At 48.1% G+C, this 13,951-nt stretch overlaps 1 protein-coding gene across 2 annotated transcripts in view; it reads right to left on the bottom strand.

Moving 5' to 3' along the window:
* The window catches only part of reln (reelin), a 99,807-nt gene extending 85,856 nt beyond the window's left edge, over positions 1–13,951 (bottom strand). For both annotated transcript variants that reach the window (XM_060060486.1, XM_060060487.1), the window contains exon 1: positions 13,277–13,951. In XM_060060486.1, the coding sequence (XP_059916469.1) occupies positions 13,277–13,529 (253 nt within the window). In that variant the 5' untranslated portion in view covers positions 13,530–13,951. The remainder of the gene's footprint in view (positions 1–13,276) is intronic.

The raw sequence follows: 13,951 nt of genomic DNA, 5'->3' as shown, positions 1-13,951 counted from the left end.
TTCAAAATTTTTACTTTGGACCTTTTCGGGTCCAAACTTTCCACTTCGTGGTGGTTCCGATTAGGATTGATGCATTGGGAAAATCCATTATGGAAAAAAGTGGTGTTTTTAATCAATATCTGGGACACGGCGTCAATGCGGTCTCCTTTGGGTGCAGCCAAACAGGGCCGACCCAGTAGACGGAGGCGTATGGCACCATGAGCTCAGACTTAGGCAAGAGTCTGGGCTGGCATCGCGGCTCCAGGGCTGGGCCGTGGAACCGGCACATGGCTCACATGGAGGGGGATCGGATTAGATTCATGCCTTGTCCGCTTACAGTAAAGTTCCCCTCGCGCTTGGCACACGCTGAACAGCTCCCCCTCTGTTCTACGTGTGCAGAGAGACCCACACCCCGTGTTCCCCAGGCGTACGGCTGGCCCCGTCCACGCCCTCTGAGCCCTGGGCTGGAAGGGCCAGCCAGTGTGGGCAGCCTGGGCTGCAGCCACGGTCACACCCTCCGCTGCTGGGAATCATGACTCGGAGACCCCAGACTCAGAGCCACACCGTAGGATCAGAAGTTCCCTAACCCTATTTTTTTTCCGTCCCACGTACCGAGAGCTTCTGGCAGCGAGATGGATGAAGATAGCGGGGCCACCTGACCCATATCCCCTTGGCAGGAGTAGAGACGACCCAGAGAGGTCCAGGAAATAGAGAGCCGGCCATGGGGAGGCTCTGTGTCCCATCTGTTCCTTCAGTGTCGGGGTGCCTCTTACCCCCTGAGATCACTGAAACCGTTCAAACTGTCACCTGTGCATGGCACCGAGAAGAAAGGGCTCTTGTTTGTTGATGGAGGCACCGCTCTGGCCTTCAGCCATGACGCCTTTTATAGGTTTAACAGGGTGGCATGAAGATCCTCGACTCTGATTGGCTGACTTTAGAGGACTAATTGTGTGCAGTATGGTTCAAATGTCTGTCAACGGTTGTTGTTGTTGTGCGAGATGATTTTTTCTTTTTTGCACATATATGTGTCATGCGGTGTTCCAGTCAGGTTCTGAAGGCATCATTCCATTGCGTAACCTTCTGGCACCATCCTGGCCTGCTGGCTCTGCCATCTGCTGCTGTGAAACCAAAGATCACAGAGAGGCCCCAGAACAGCCTTCCAGCTTCTACATGTTGTACATGTCCCACTTGTCCACGCCATCACCTCCGTGTTTCACATATTGACTAGATGGTGGTATAAGCACGCATCTGCTTGCTCTTGTGTATTGCAGCCACATCTATCATCTTTGGATGGATTGCAACGATGAAATGGAGGTGGACATTAGTGCTGTAACACTTGGAAATAGGTGCTGACGTTGAAGGGCGATTCCTTCATCTTGCTGGCTCTCTCTGGCCACGGAGAAAGATCAAGCCACTGGGATTTGGAGGTAAATAGCTGAAGCCATTTCTGGCGGGGGAACTTGGCTTCAGGCCTGCAACAGCCGTGGAGCAAAACAGGAATGAAGAGGCAGCTTCGTCACAAGCATCCTGTTCCTCACACATAATCTGCCTCAGAATCACACTTTAGTGTGCTTCTCTATGGCTAGACACACTGTATGTGAGTGTGTGTGTGTGTGTGTGTGTGTGTGTGTGTGTGTGTGTGTGTGTGTGTGTGTGTGTGTGTGTGTGTGTGTGTGTGTGTGTGTGTGTGTGTGTGTGTGTGTCTGTTTGTGTGCTTGGCTGTTTGTAGGAGGATGTTCATGTTCGTCTATGTGCCTTGTCTTACGTGAACGACTGCAAGTTGCATATTTCTTTCTTCACATATTGTGTTCATGTGAGTATGTACTCCGTTTTTTTGTGCAGAATAGGCAGTCTTCTTTTTTTGCAGAAAGTTTACCCCTAGCCATGTGAGGCAAAAGGCGGGTTTTATCCAGGATCTATATCTCGAAAACACAAAGGCCCAAGATAACCTTGTCTTTTCGCTTGTTTTCTCGCTAAACCGCGGCAGGGAGCGTGTTGCGACAACTCAAAGGCTTTCTCCCTTTACCTGAGATTGGCTTTGACTCCGGATCCTCGCTCTCCCCACTTTGATCATTATTCATCGCTTCAGTCGGACACAGGCCCGGAGCAGCAGGCAGATGTTCGCTCAGAAAAGAGCGCTTGTCTATAAGAATCTAGAATCTCTGAGAGGTATTGGACGAGCTACAGCCCTCTGATCTGGACCTGGTCTTCATCAATAAAATCAAGCATTAAAATAAAATTAATCATAATGAGTAGAAGCCCCCCCCAAAAAAATACTGAGGAGTACTGAGTTAACATAGAGCCGCATTGAACAGCAGTCACCGAAGTTCTCCTTTCCTCACATAATGCCATTGTATTCCAACTTGATAAAACATTTCTATGTTTCTGCGTGTGGGGGTCGAGGTACATGTTTTGTGTATTTCTGCCTTTTGGCTGTGGGGGATATATTTTTGCATCATTCTGTGTGTATTTCTATACTGGCGGGACGTGGGGTATATGTTTTGTATCATTCTGTGTGTATTTCTATACTGGTGGGACGTGGGGTATATGTTTTGTATGATTCTGTGTGTATTTCTATGTGTATCATGAACAGAATGAGCCTCTGTTGCTTGGTGACGGTCAGGTCGAGTGTTGGAGTGTTGATCAACACCATGTGTTCAACTCTTCAGAGAAATGACTTGATTCATTGCTCGATCCATCCATCACTGAATTCATCCATCCATCCATCCATCAGTAAATCATCTATCCATCCATCACTATATCATCCATCACTCCATCCATCCATCCATCCATTCATCCATCACTCCATCCATCCGACTCCTCTGACAGAGAAACTACTTCTTCCATCCATTCATCCAGCTACCCATCCATCCGTTCATCCATTTTTTTGTACCTCAGTTTATCCATCCATCCATCCAACCCCCTACTCGTTCATCCGTTCATACAGCCATCTGTTCATCCATCCATCCACCTTCTGAACCTCCCGCCCATTTCTGAGCTCCCCTTTTCCAAGTGAATTATCACTTGTGTTTAGAGTACCTTAAAGTGTGTGTGTGGGCTTGTATGTCTGTGAGTGTGTTACTTGTCATGGAGACTAATTACAATTTCTCCATTTGTCAGCCTCCAGTATCAATCTATTACATGAGAAAATTTAAATCTTTAATTACAACCTTTCCTAAGAAGAATCGATCATGCTCTATACCTACAAGCAGATTAATTTAGGCACAACAATCAGTCATCTCTTATTATGTAATTCCCTGCAAACCAAATACACACAGTAGCTTAACCACACACGTTGAATTATATTAACTATAGAATTATAAATATCTACCACATAAATATCTCACTGAAGAAGACTGGTTAGATAAGATAGTTGCTGTTGTAGAAAGTTGGGACCAGAGTACATAAATGTTTTTGCTAAATGTTTCATAAATGATGTTCCATTTATTCAGTCATGTATCCAAGCCAAAATATGAGTTATGGCGCGCTCGATGAATTATTTATACAAAAGTTAAAATATTCCAAACAAGATTAAAAAACGTCACACTTTCTTCAGAGGATAAAAAGTCACTTAAGTGTTTGTTTTCCACAAACGCAATAAAAGACTTAACCTCCAGGGGAAACATAGAGAAACAGCCAAGACACAAGAACAAAGAGATGAATTACATATATTTGACTGCATCTTGCTAGTAAGCAAGCAGGAATGAAAAGCAATACTATCTCTACATGAGGCAGATAATGATAATTGATTGTAATCATTAACCTATCGCAAATTGGTACAATAACTATGAACGTTTTATAATCAAACAATTGGCTTGATTGCTATCATTCATTTGCGTACGCTGTCACTGCAAAATAAACATGTTGTCACCCCTCACCTGAAACAAAAGTCAGGTATCTTTGACTTTACACACACACACACACACACACACACACACGCACACAAATACAATGGAACTTCAGTGCCATCTCTGCCTAGAGCTGGCTCCAGGGTGACAACTATATCCAAATCATCCCAAATCTAATAGGTTAAAGATGAAATATGTAGCCATTGCACCACACAGAGGTTTACCTTACATCCTACTCAGCCTCTCCCTGGCTCACATTCACACTGATAGATCTCTCCTATCATCTTTCCTGGTTTAACAACTTATTTGTATCTATTTTGCACCTGCTGCATTATTTATGCCTACGATAAAAACTTCCAGGGCTTTGTGATTAATAAACTGATAAATAAAACCAAACAAAAGAATAACATGTTAAGAGTTTAAATCGATAAATTAGAATTGATTTTCCAATATAAACCAATGGATCACCTGACAATGTCTTCGGTGAACATCTCAATTCAAGAAAGTTGGCTTAGGGCGCATGCTATGGGTGTGTGCATGAGTGTGTGTGTGTGGTCAAATTGATTTCAAATGACACTAGCTGCCATAATGAAAGACAAGATGTTCACTGCTGACGGTTGGTCAATGCAGAGTTGTTCCCCTGACAGCCTTACACAGCTAAACAAGATGCCACTCATCATCGTAATTAACAGCTCCCCCCCCCCGCCCCAGTTCCTGTCCTCCCTCCCCCAATACTTATTTCCCTCTCCCCCCCATCTCCCCTACATCCCTCACCCTGATCCTCTTTTCTCTCCCCTTTCATAGGTTCCCTTCAATAAATAGTGTGAAACTCACACTACTAAGGGAACTTTAGCGATGTAGGAAAGAAAATGAGAAAAAATAATCCTATCACAGAGAATACACCGGCGTAAATGATACAGTATCCATGTCTAAACAATGAATCAAACAGTCTGTAAGGTGTGACCAATTTCCTTAATCTGTACCCTGACAAAGCCAAAGGGATTTCAAGAGAGAAAACCAAAACCAGTTGTGACAACACAGTTCAGGCCCATTAACGCAGTGGGACACGGGACTCAATTTGCACCTGGGTAACTGGTATTTGCCATCTCGGCGTGTGGGACCTGGGCTGGGGGACTGTGGTGATTGCCGAGGTGTGGGGTGAGAGCCAGCCTCATTTCCTACGGTCGATCCCAGAGTAATTGACTGCAGTGGCAGAAAGGGAAGTCTGTGGCCACCTCTTCTGCTCCACATTAAATCATTGACTGAGGGATCCATAACATTGTACTTGACTGTACATTAAGTGGTTGACGTGCCCCAGAGCAACATGCATTTGACCACTGAAAGAGAAGTAACAAGGACACCAGGGTGAATGTGGAAGTAGACACGGCATGTCTACTGGAGAATGTGAACACAACCCATGTCAGGACCAGAGGAAATGCAGGCTCTCTCTCTCTCTCTCTCTCTCCCTCTCTCCGTCTCTCTCTCTCTCTCTCTCTCTCTCTCTCTCTCTCTCTCTCTCTCTCTCTCCCTCTCCCTCTCTCTCCGTCTCTCTGTGTCTCAGGCCTCGTTATATGTCTCACTCACTCACAGCTCGATCCACAAGTCACTCATGAGAGGCAATCCGATCCCACTGAGCTGGGTTCCAGAGAATACTCAGACCCACAGCGGAACCAGACATCTTTATTCAGCTAAAACCAAACAGCCTCTGGCTTGGCTTTCTAAACACCCCTTTTGTTTACCTGGGAGAAAAACATCTCTGTTAATTATTGTGCGTTTGCATGCATGCCTGTCTTGGCAATCACGTCCAACCACAACAGGAACAGACATTCCTTCTTGCGATTGCATTCTCAGTATCTCAAGTATCAAACCACCAGATCCTCCATTCCAAAAGTAAGGGTCTTCCTCCTCTAATAAAGAACACGTTTGTACAGTCATTGTGCACGCTACAACTGGGCGGAACCAGAAATCTATTCATTCATTCATTCATTCATTCATCACAGGACATCAACGTCCACCATGGTTACCCTCCACCCTATGACCACCCCATCCATCTTCCCCCTTCGGCGTGCACTTGTGTGTGTGTGTGTGTGTGAGCGGTCGCACACACACTTATATGTAATCTCCCCTTTCCAGGCTGCTGTGTCTCCCTGTGCCGAGTGGGCCTGCTTGTTTGAATGGGGGTTTGCTGAGGGAGGTGGGGGGTTCTCCCCAAGTGGGGCTAATCTGTGGGGGTGCCACGCGCCACGTAGCCAGTAACCAGGCCAGCCTTCCAGCGTCCCCGTCCTCTGTAGTGTGTCTGTCCGGGCCGTACATGGCCCCCTCTGAATGCTATCAGCACCGGTGACACACTACACCCCCCCCCCCCCCCCAAGCCGGGATTACAGTTCCCTCAATGGAGGTGCCAAGGGCGATGGGGGATGGGGGGGGGATCGAGAACAGGAGGAGGAGGAGAAGAGGGAGGCAGGCAAGCGCCACACAATCCCCCTTCAACAGCAGCTCCGTTCCCGGCAAGGAAGCCATGGGCAATGCCGACACGCCAATCAGAAAGGGCTGGGAACGAAGCCCCACAAGCAGGCAAGGCCGGCAAGCGGAGCAAGGGAGGAGGCATGGGAGGGCAGAGAGGACCAATCAGTCGTCGGAGGGAGGCTTAGAGACACTCGGTGCCGCTTGGGGAGAATGAACAGTGGCCCATTGTTCCGAGGTAGATTTAGCCGGGGGTAAATTAGCATGAGTTTTACATAGACACACTGAAGCCATAATGGCATATTCACTCCTTGAGTTTGGGCTTTCTTCTTCAAAAGAGGAGACTAAATCATCCTGGTTGTGTGTTTACAACCTGGTTCAGAGTTTGCACGCAGACATCAAAGGGGCAGACGAAAAGAGAGGAAACTGTTATTTGGCAATAAAGAGCGGTTTAATTACACTTGAGAGGGGTGTGTGCCATGTGTTTGTTGTGGAACCACGCAGGCGTGTACTGCTGGGTGGATGAGGATAGGTTGTTATCTGGGATGTAGACTATTTTCTCTCTTTGTCAGTTAACATAGTGATTTGGACAATGTCAAATCCAACACTACAGCTGGTTACATTATGGATTTCATGCTATCCATAGCCATATGGATAGCATTTGAATAATTGTTTCTCTTGGGCTCGAACAGCGTATTGAATGCATTACCGAATGTCTGACAACCTGTACTCGCTGTGTGGTCTGAGGAAATGTGCCTAGCATGGAGGACGCAGAGGCCTCAATGTGCATTGTATATTCCTGAATGTACATCTCCTTAACTCCACCCTGGTTCAAAACACCAATTTAAAAAGGTTAAAAACAGGGACAGAAGGTGGGAGTCTAGGATGCCTGCCACAACAACGTAGCCCTATATTATGAGCAAAACAGGCATCCCTGCTCTGCCCAGGCCCAAAAGAAGGGAACACAAACCCATCATCCTGAAAATAACGATACGCACTCTCCCTGCTGAAAATGCAACTCCCCTTTGCTCGTTATTATGGCTGCAAAGTGAAAACGGGGACAGGGGGAAATGAATAATGTGTGTTTCGTGTTCTCCTAAGCAGATCTGGCTGGCACAGAGAGAAAAAACCCATTGCCTGGCATGGATCGTCTCCCTGGCACCTTCCATCGCTCCCTCCACCACACACCTGGCATCATGTTGGCACCGTTGAGGCGAAGGCCAACGGTGTTGCTGCGCCCTGACGCAGTAAATTACATTTCCAGAAATGTGACTCATGCATGGGGCTGACCAGACATTGAGGCTGTGGTCTATCACAGTGAAATATCCACTGACCACTCAAATTGGATCTGCCCCATCAACTCCTTTGATTTGTGAAACCAAGAATATGAATCCTTTTTTTGAGTAAAATCATGCTGCCTTGTACAAGGACCTTTCTTTTTGGAGGTTGATCAACACATTATTGGTTAGCCAGTGGAACGGGCTGACCTGTCCGACTGTTATGATGAATCACCTCCGTAGATTGAAGGGTTGTGCGCATGGCCGGGCATGCGCGTATGACAAAAGGAAGATTCCCTATGAATATCCATTCTCATTTCACCCCCCCCCCCCCCCCCCCCGCCCATCTGTTCCCTGATTGAAGGATAATGGCGGGGACATCGCCGGTGATACAATGGGTTTTGGATCTTTTTTTGTAATGGTTCATCATTCACTGTCTGGAGGGCACAATATGAAGGCCGCAACACCCAACCACTCCCCCCCGGCACGCCCACACAAACACTGAAACACTTGACACACTTCTCCCTCGCCAGAGTACTGACCTATTCAGACGTAACTAGCAGGAGGCGGGCGGATGAAAAGCTGGAGCAAAACTAAAAGAATGCTTTGGGGTTCGATGCTCTCTCAAAAGTGCCAGTGCTATTATCAGGTCGGCATCCTCAAGTGTATGAGAGAGCCCTATTAAACCATTAACCCCTTTTCCCCCTGAGCAGCCCTCCCCCATCTCTCACGGCCCCCCCGGCCCCCCTAAACTGCATGAAAACTAGGCCAGTCTGCTGTCCTCACGCCATGGTTCACTGGCCGATACCTACCTCAGCGTAACAAACCTGCCGCTCTCTCCCTGACTCTTTAAATTCATAAATACGTTACTTCGGCTGCACGTTAGCTAAAAAATAAATAAAAAGTGTACGTTCACGGGAGCTGTTGGTTCTCACCGACCGCAATTCCGGCCTGATAACGCCCAGAAAAGAAAGCTTTCACAGAAATATCCCTCAAGGGTCAAGGGTCAAAGAGCAGACATGCAACGGTCCTTTCACGGGTTAAATCTTGCAAAAGGCAACATTCATGGGGCTGCTGCTGCTGCTGTCAAAGCAGACAAATGGGGTTCAGTGCAGCATCGATCAATCAATTATCAAAACCCACTGTTGCCCCACAGCTTGGAGCACTTAAGATGGCTCTGGGTTTCCCCTGAAGTCCTGCTGAGGAGGATGACCTAACTCGACTCTTTGTTTGTGGTTATCTCTCTTCCCTCCCGCTCTGTCTGGCCGCCTATCAGTGCCCTTCACTCGGACACGTGTGGCTTGCGGCTCCACAGACCGCGATCCACGGCACACTCACAGTGAAATCTCCACCGCGACAAGCAATCAACTCCTCAAGTTCGGATAATGGGTTTCCTGTGTCTGCACGCGGTGACGAGGAACGGCCGCGGTTGGGCCGCGGACAGCTGGAAGTATTCTAATTGTTTCCAATTAAAATCGATTATCTTTTTAGTCGCGAGCGCGAGCGTGGTGGCGCTGCGTGGCGCTGCCATGATCCAAACGTTTCCATTATGAATTCCATTTTTTCCTTGAGACGTCGATCGTTACTCTGCGCCAACTCAAATCATTTGCACATGAAAAGGCCCCACGGGATGGGGGACTGTCGCAGGCATCTTTGACAGATTAGCGGTGGTCGTTTTATTCAGCCCTGGCCTGTGTACAGCGCTTCCCTTGTTAGCCCTTCTGTCACTTGCTCCTGCTCCCTTGTCACCACCCCCACCCTTGTCAGAAACCCTGTTGAATCCCATTCATTATGCCCGGCCAATTCAGCCACGGCACAGCACAATAGATTTGTAGCCCATTAACTTCAGTGGGGGGATCTACCTGTATGTGTGTCTCTGAAGGCCTCTTATCACTGCCTAATGCTGACGTCAATGACCTTGACACACTCCGATACAATAGCATACGCCTACAGATGAAAAAACATTTATATATATATTCATACTCAAAGAATATGCAAATGAACATCCGGCATGAAAGAGAATTGAGCCCATACAATACACACAAACCTTTCAGACTAAGCAGACAAAACACGCCGACATAACAAACATGACTGCTCCATTGTATTCCACTTACACACCCCACAACGCAAGCCAAGATGAAATCCGGAGCAAAAAAACATTTCTAGTAATTTCCCGTCACACAATCAATCTCGTTGGCCCCGTTTCCCTTCTCTGTGCTCCTCCATCTTTTTTTTCCAGCAATTCTCTTTTGACACCACACCTCATCTCCCTGTGCAGCACAACACTGTATGTTGACGCTCCCATCGTCACCAATATGGTCCCAAACTCCCTCTTGGAGGAGACCAACTGAGTCCTGCACAAGGATCTACTCTATACACAAAACCATGTTGTTCGTGAAACTTAATGCTTGTTTTCCAATAGTGCTTGCTGCGGTGAGAGCGACGTGCATCGTGTGTGTCGACCGTGGCGGCCCTAATGTCTTGTGTAGGTGTAGAGCAGAAGGCCAAAGGGCAGAATAATCCTCTCTCTGCTCCTCTCTTTCTGTTGACGGATCGGTGAAGGCGTCCGACCTTACACTATGCTGGTGTAGTGTTTTTCCGGGTTACTGTATACGAGTTAACCGTGGGTCAACCTTTCATTCCTAGTTCTCTTTCATTGCTTTTATTCCCCCTTGGCGGTTGTTTACCGCCCGCTTGTGTATTTGTTTGTAAGCGGTCCGGTGTGACCCGCAAGGCCTAGCGCTTAGCACATCCCACGAAGTAACACAACCTCTTATCACTCGTTCCATCCGTGGATAAAGAAGATGCGAGCGCACACACACACACATACACACACACACACGTTCCATCTATGTGGACAAAAAAGATGCACAAATAAACATACAAACACACACACGTACACACACACACACACACGCACACACACACACACAGATGCAGACAGGCTACACGCACAACAAACACATAAACACACACACACACAAGCCCCTCATGCTTACAACAGTTTGTATACTGAGAAACAAACACATTCAGCCCACTGCCCACACACAGCCGTATCATTCAAAGGCAATGAGCGAGAGGCGGCGGGGTCAGGCCAGAAACATCAGCCCCACAGAGTCATCCACCATCTGGGTCTGACCTGCCCTGACCCTGATCCACCCTCTATCGCTAAGAGAATATTTGATAGGGGTTAAAATTCCTGCATACTTCCATCCTGTATCCACCTTTCCCTTTTCTGACGCGATGATAATGATAACAAAAAACCCTCCTCCAGCTTTGATCTCTTTTCCGACGTTCCTTTGTCCCTCAACTTTTCGATTTGGATTGCCTACCTCTCGCTCTCGCGCTCTCTCTTGCTCTCTTTCTATCTCTCTCTCCCGCACTCTCTCTCTCCGTTTCCTAGTCTTTCGACACCAGTTGCTCGCCCACCAGCTTTAACAGCAACTCTCTGAGCGGAAAGATCCAGATAAACATGATATTATCTGTTGGCCAAGGGTGCTGAATGTAACTAGGCACAGAAAATACACCAAAACAAAGACGAAGAGCGTCTTGCAACAAGAAGTGGCATGCATTGAGAGAAACTCCACATGGACATTTACAGTTAGACCTCAACGGCTCTATCTTTCTCCATGTCCCTCTCCCCCTCTCTCCCTTTCTCCCTAACCCCAGTCCTCAAACAGACCATAGAAAATATTTGTTTCGGGCAGACAGAGCACATACAGGCCTGTGCATTAGTTGTTACCATTGGCTGGGGCGACGCTCATTTTTAGAGCTTACACATTTATTTATATTGTGAGGGGTACACACATCATTATGCCATTCATCCGTTTATCGAAAGGCAAATGCAGTCAGAACCCAGTCGTTTAACAATGAACCGTCGCTGTGTACCAGAATATAGAAAAATAAAGAGTGGAACCATGCTTTTTTATATATTTCACACAAGCTCCAGTCTCTGTGGCTTACCAGCCCAATCCTCTCACCATCATTTAAATCTCCCCTGTTCTGTCACATCCCATCCCAGCCGTGGCCCTATTTAAACCCCCCCCTCCATGCCCAACACATTTCTAATGCTAATTATTTAAACCTCTCTGCACGTTCCGTATCCCTACCATCCACCAGCTAGTTATTCAAATCTCTCCCCTCTCACTCTCCCCACACAGCCGCTTACGAGGTGCTTGACTGAAGGGCTGAGAGACGGCCTGTTATTTCCAGCCCAGGGATAACAGTGCTTTCTGCAGGCTCTTCTCCTGTTTCCCCCTCTCGCTGTAGCCTCCTCTTTCTATATACAATTACACAAACGCCTTTCAATGCTTCCTTATTGAATTGAAGAGGGTTTATTTGCCATGATAATGGAGAACTGTGTGCTGGCAGAAGAGGGTCCCCCCCCCCAGCAGGGAAATACTAAAAGCAGTGTTTTTCATGTTCTCTAATTGGTCTAAACACAGTCAAGACCGGATTAGTAATGCAATATAAACACAGAAAGTGTATGTATATAAATCCGGGGGGAAATGAGCGATAAATAGAGAAACAGGCGCTGCCGGATGCGTGCATGTCCGAGAATCCGCGGCCGAGGTTAAGATAATGTTATCTCGTGGAGGAGAGCCTGTACTAATCTACTCTCTGGGGGTCGACCGCAAGGGTCGTTGTCCTCAGTGTTTAGATCAGACAGTGAAACAGCCGCTGGGACGGACCCCTTCTGTCCGTGTGGGAGACCTCTGAGAGGTCAGAGGTCATACATCCTTCCGGGCCAGGTGTTGCTTTGTCACATGGCGCAGGTGAAAAACCCCTTCGCACGGCCGCAATCATCCGTGTCGAGTGAATAAGGATCTTAATTATGCTCATCATATTCTCTGGTCCTCGTATTGTTCTGCTCCCCCCCCCCCCCCCCCCCCCCCCCCCCCCCCCGCCTGCTCCTCTACGCTTCCCTTCTTCATTCAGCGGGTCTCTCTATTAGTCCCGTGGAGAAGCCTCCTACACACAGGAGCGCCGGGATCACAGCTGAGAGTGTGAGCGCTCCCGGAGCTCGCTCCCGGCGCTCAACAACAGTCCCATTCGGCATCTGTACTTATTCCCGTTACATAAACGCCCGTTTCCAACCGGAGCCACCCCACGCAAACTACCGCTACAGCTCACGCTTGCATGCATATCCCGCACGCAAGCGCACACATACGCGAAGACACACACACGGACACACACAACTCAAGTCTCCATTATCTTTGAGGCAAAACACCTGCTGAGAAGAAGCGGCGCACTTCTGTCAGTGATTCAGTGTTCCCAACGTGGGGGAGAATCTTCAAAACGCTTCGTTACTTTTGGCAGATCCTATGTTTCTGCTCATAACAATTTAATCAACTTGTATTCACCCAAATGTCTCATGTTGCAATGTTGATTTAAAGAGCTTTCTTGATTTTTTTTCTCTCTAAAAATACAACCAGAACTGTTATGGACCGATTCCCAGACAACCTAATTAAAAATAACATAATGATAAAAAAACATAAAACCTGAAATAACAAGTAACAAATCCAAAACAGACTACTTAAATGTCAAATTTCAACAAATCTCGCTAATCCGACCCTAGATGGACCCATTTTTCTTCATAACTGTACGACACTGAGCAAAACACACGCTGGAGATGATAGAAAAGCATTTCTTCATCACAATACGACGATGGTGCAAGCGAGGCTGGACAGGAAGGGTGGACGCGCTCACCTTGGTACTCCTGTCCGGGGGTGTAGGCGGTGGGGTTGCCGGTCACTTGGAAGGTGAGGAGCACCTCCGCCCCGCCCTCGGCTAGTCCGGCGCCCTCCAGCTCCCCGTGGTGGGTGCACAGGAAGAAGAAGGGGTTGAAGCGAGGGAAGAAGCCCGCGGGCGGACCCCCCAAATCCATGCTGCTGCTGCTCCCTAGGATGAGAGCCAGCAGGGTGCAGCCCAGGGCGCCCTTGAGAGAGGCCCCACGCACCATGGCTCCAAGTCTGCCCTCGCACAACAAGGCGAAGCGATGGGGAGCCGTGCTAAAGTAGTTAGGGTTAAGGGGGCTTGGGGTGGGTGGTGGCGGTGGTGGTGGTCTAGGGGCAAGGGGTGAAGAAGTTAGGGTCGGGTAGGAATCCAAAAAAGGGTGGTCTTCTGGGTCCACAGGTTGGTCCGCTCCAGGAGAGTGTGCGTGTGCGTGTCAGTAAGTTAGTGCGTCTGTCAGTAAGCGTTGGGCTGCCCGGGAGAAAAGCCTCCCCGAAAGAACAGCGAAGCAAAAGTGTAGCGCTCTGTTCTGTCCTCCTCGTCCTCCTCTTCCCTGGGTTCTGCTTTCTGCTCCTTCCCGCTCACCTCCCTTCACTCTCGGGGAGTTCAGAGCTTGCCTGTGCTGTCCTGCTCCAGCGCTTAAATACCTCA

Source organism: Gadus macrocephalus, chromosome 9 (assembly GCF_031168955.1).
Source record: "Gadus macrocephalus chromosome 9, ASM3116895v1".
NCBI classification, from domain to species: Eukaryota; Metazoa; Chordata; class Actinopteri; order Gadiformes; family Gadidae; genus Gadus; species Gadus macrocephalus.
The sequence above is the reverse complement of the archived record's forward strand: the minus strand, read 5'-3'. Positions and strand labels throughout refer to the sequence as shown.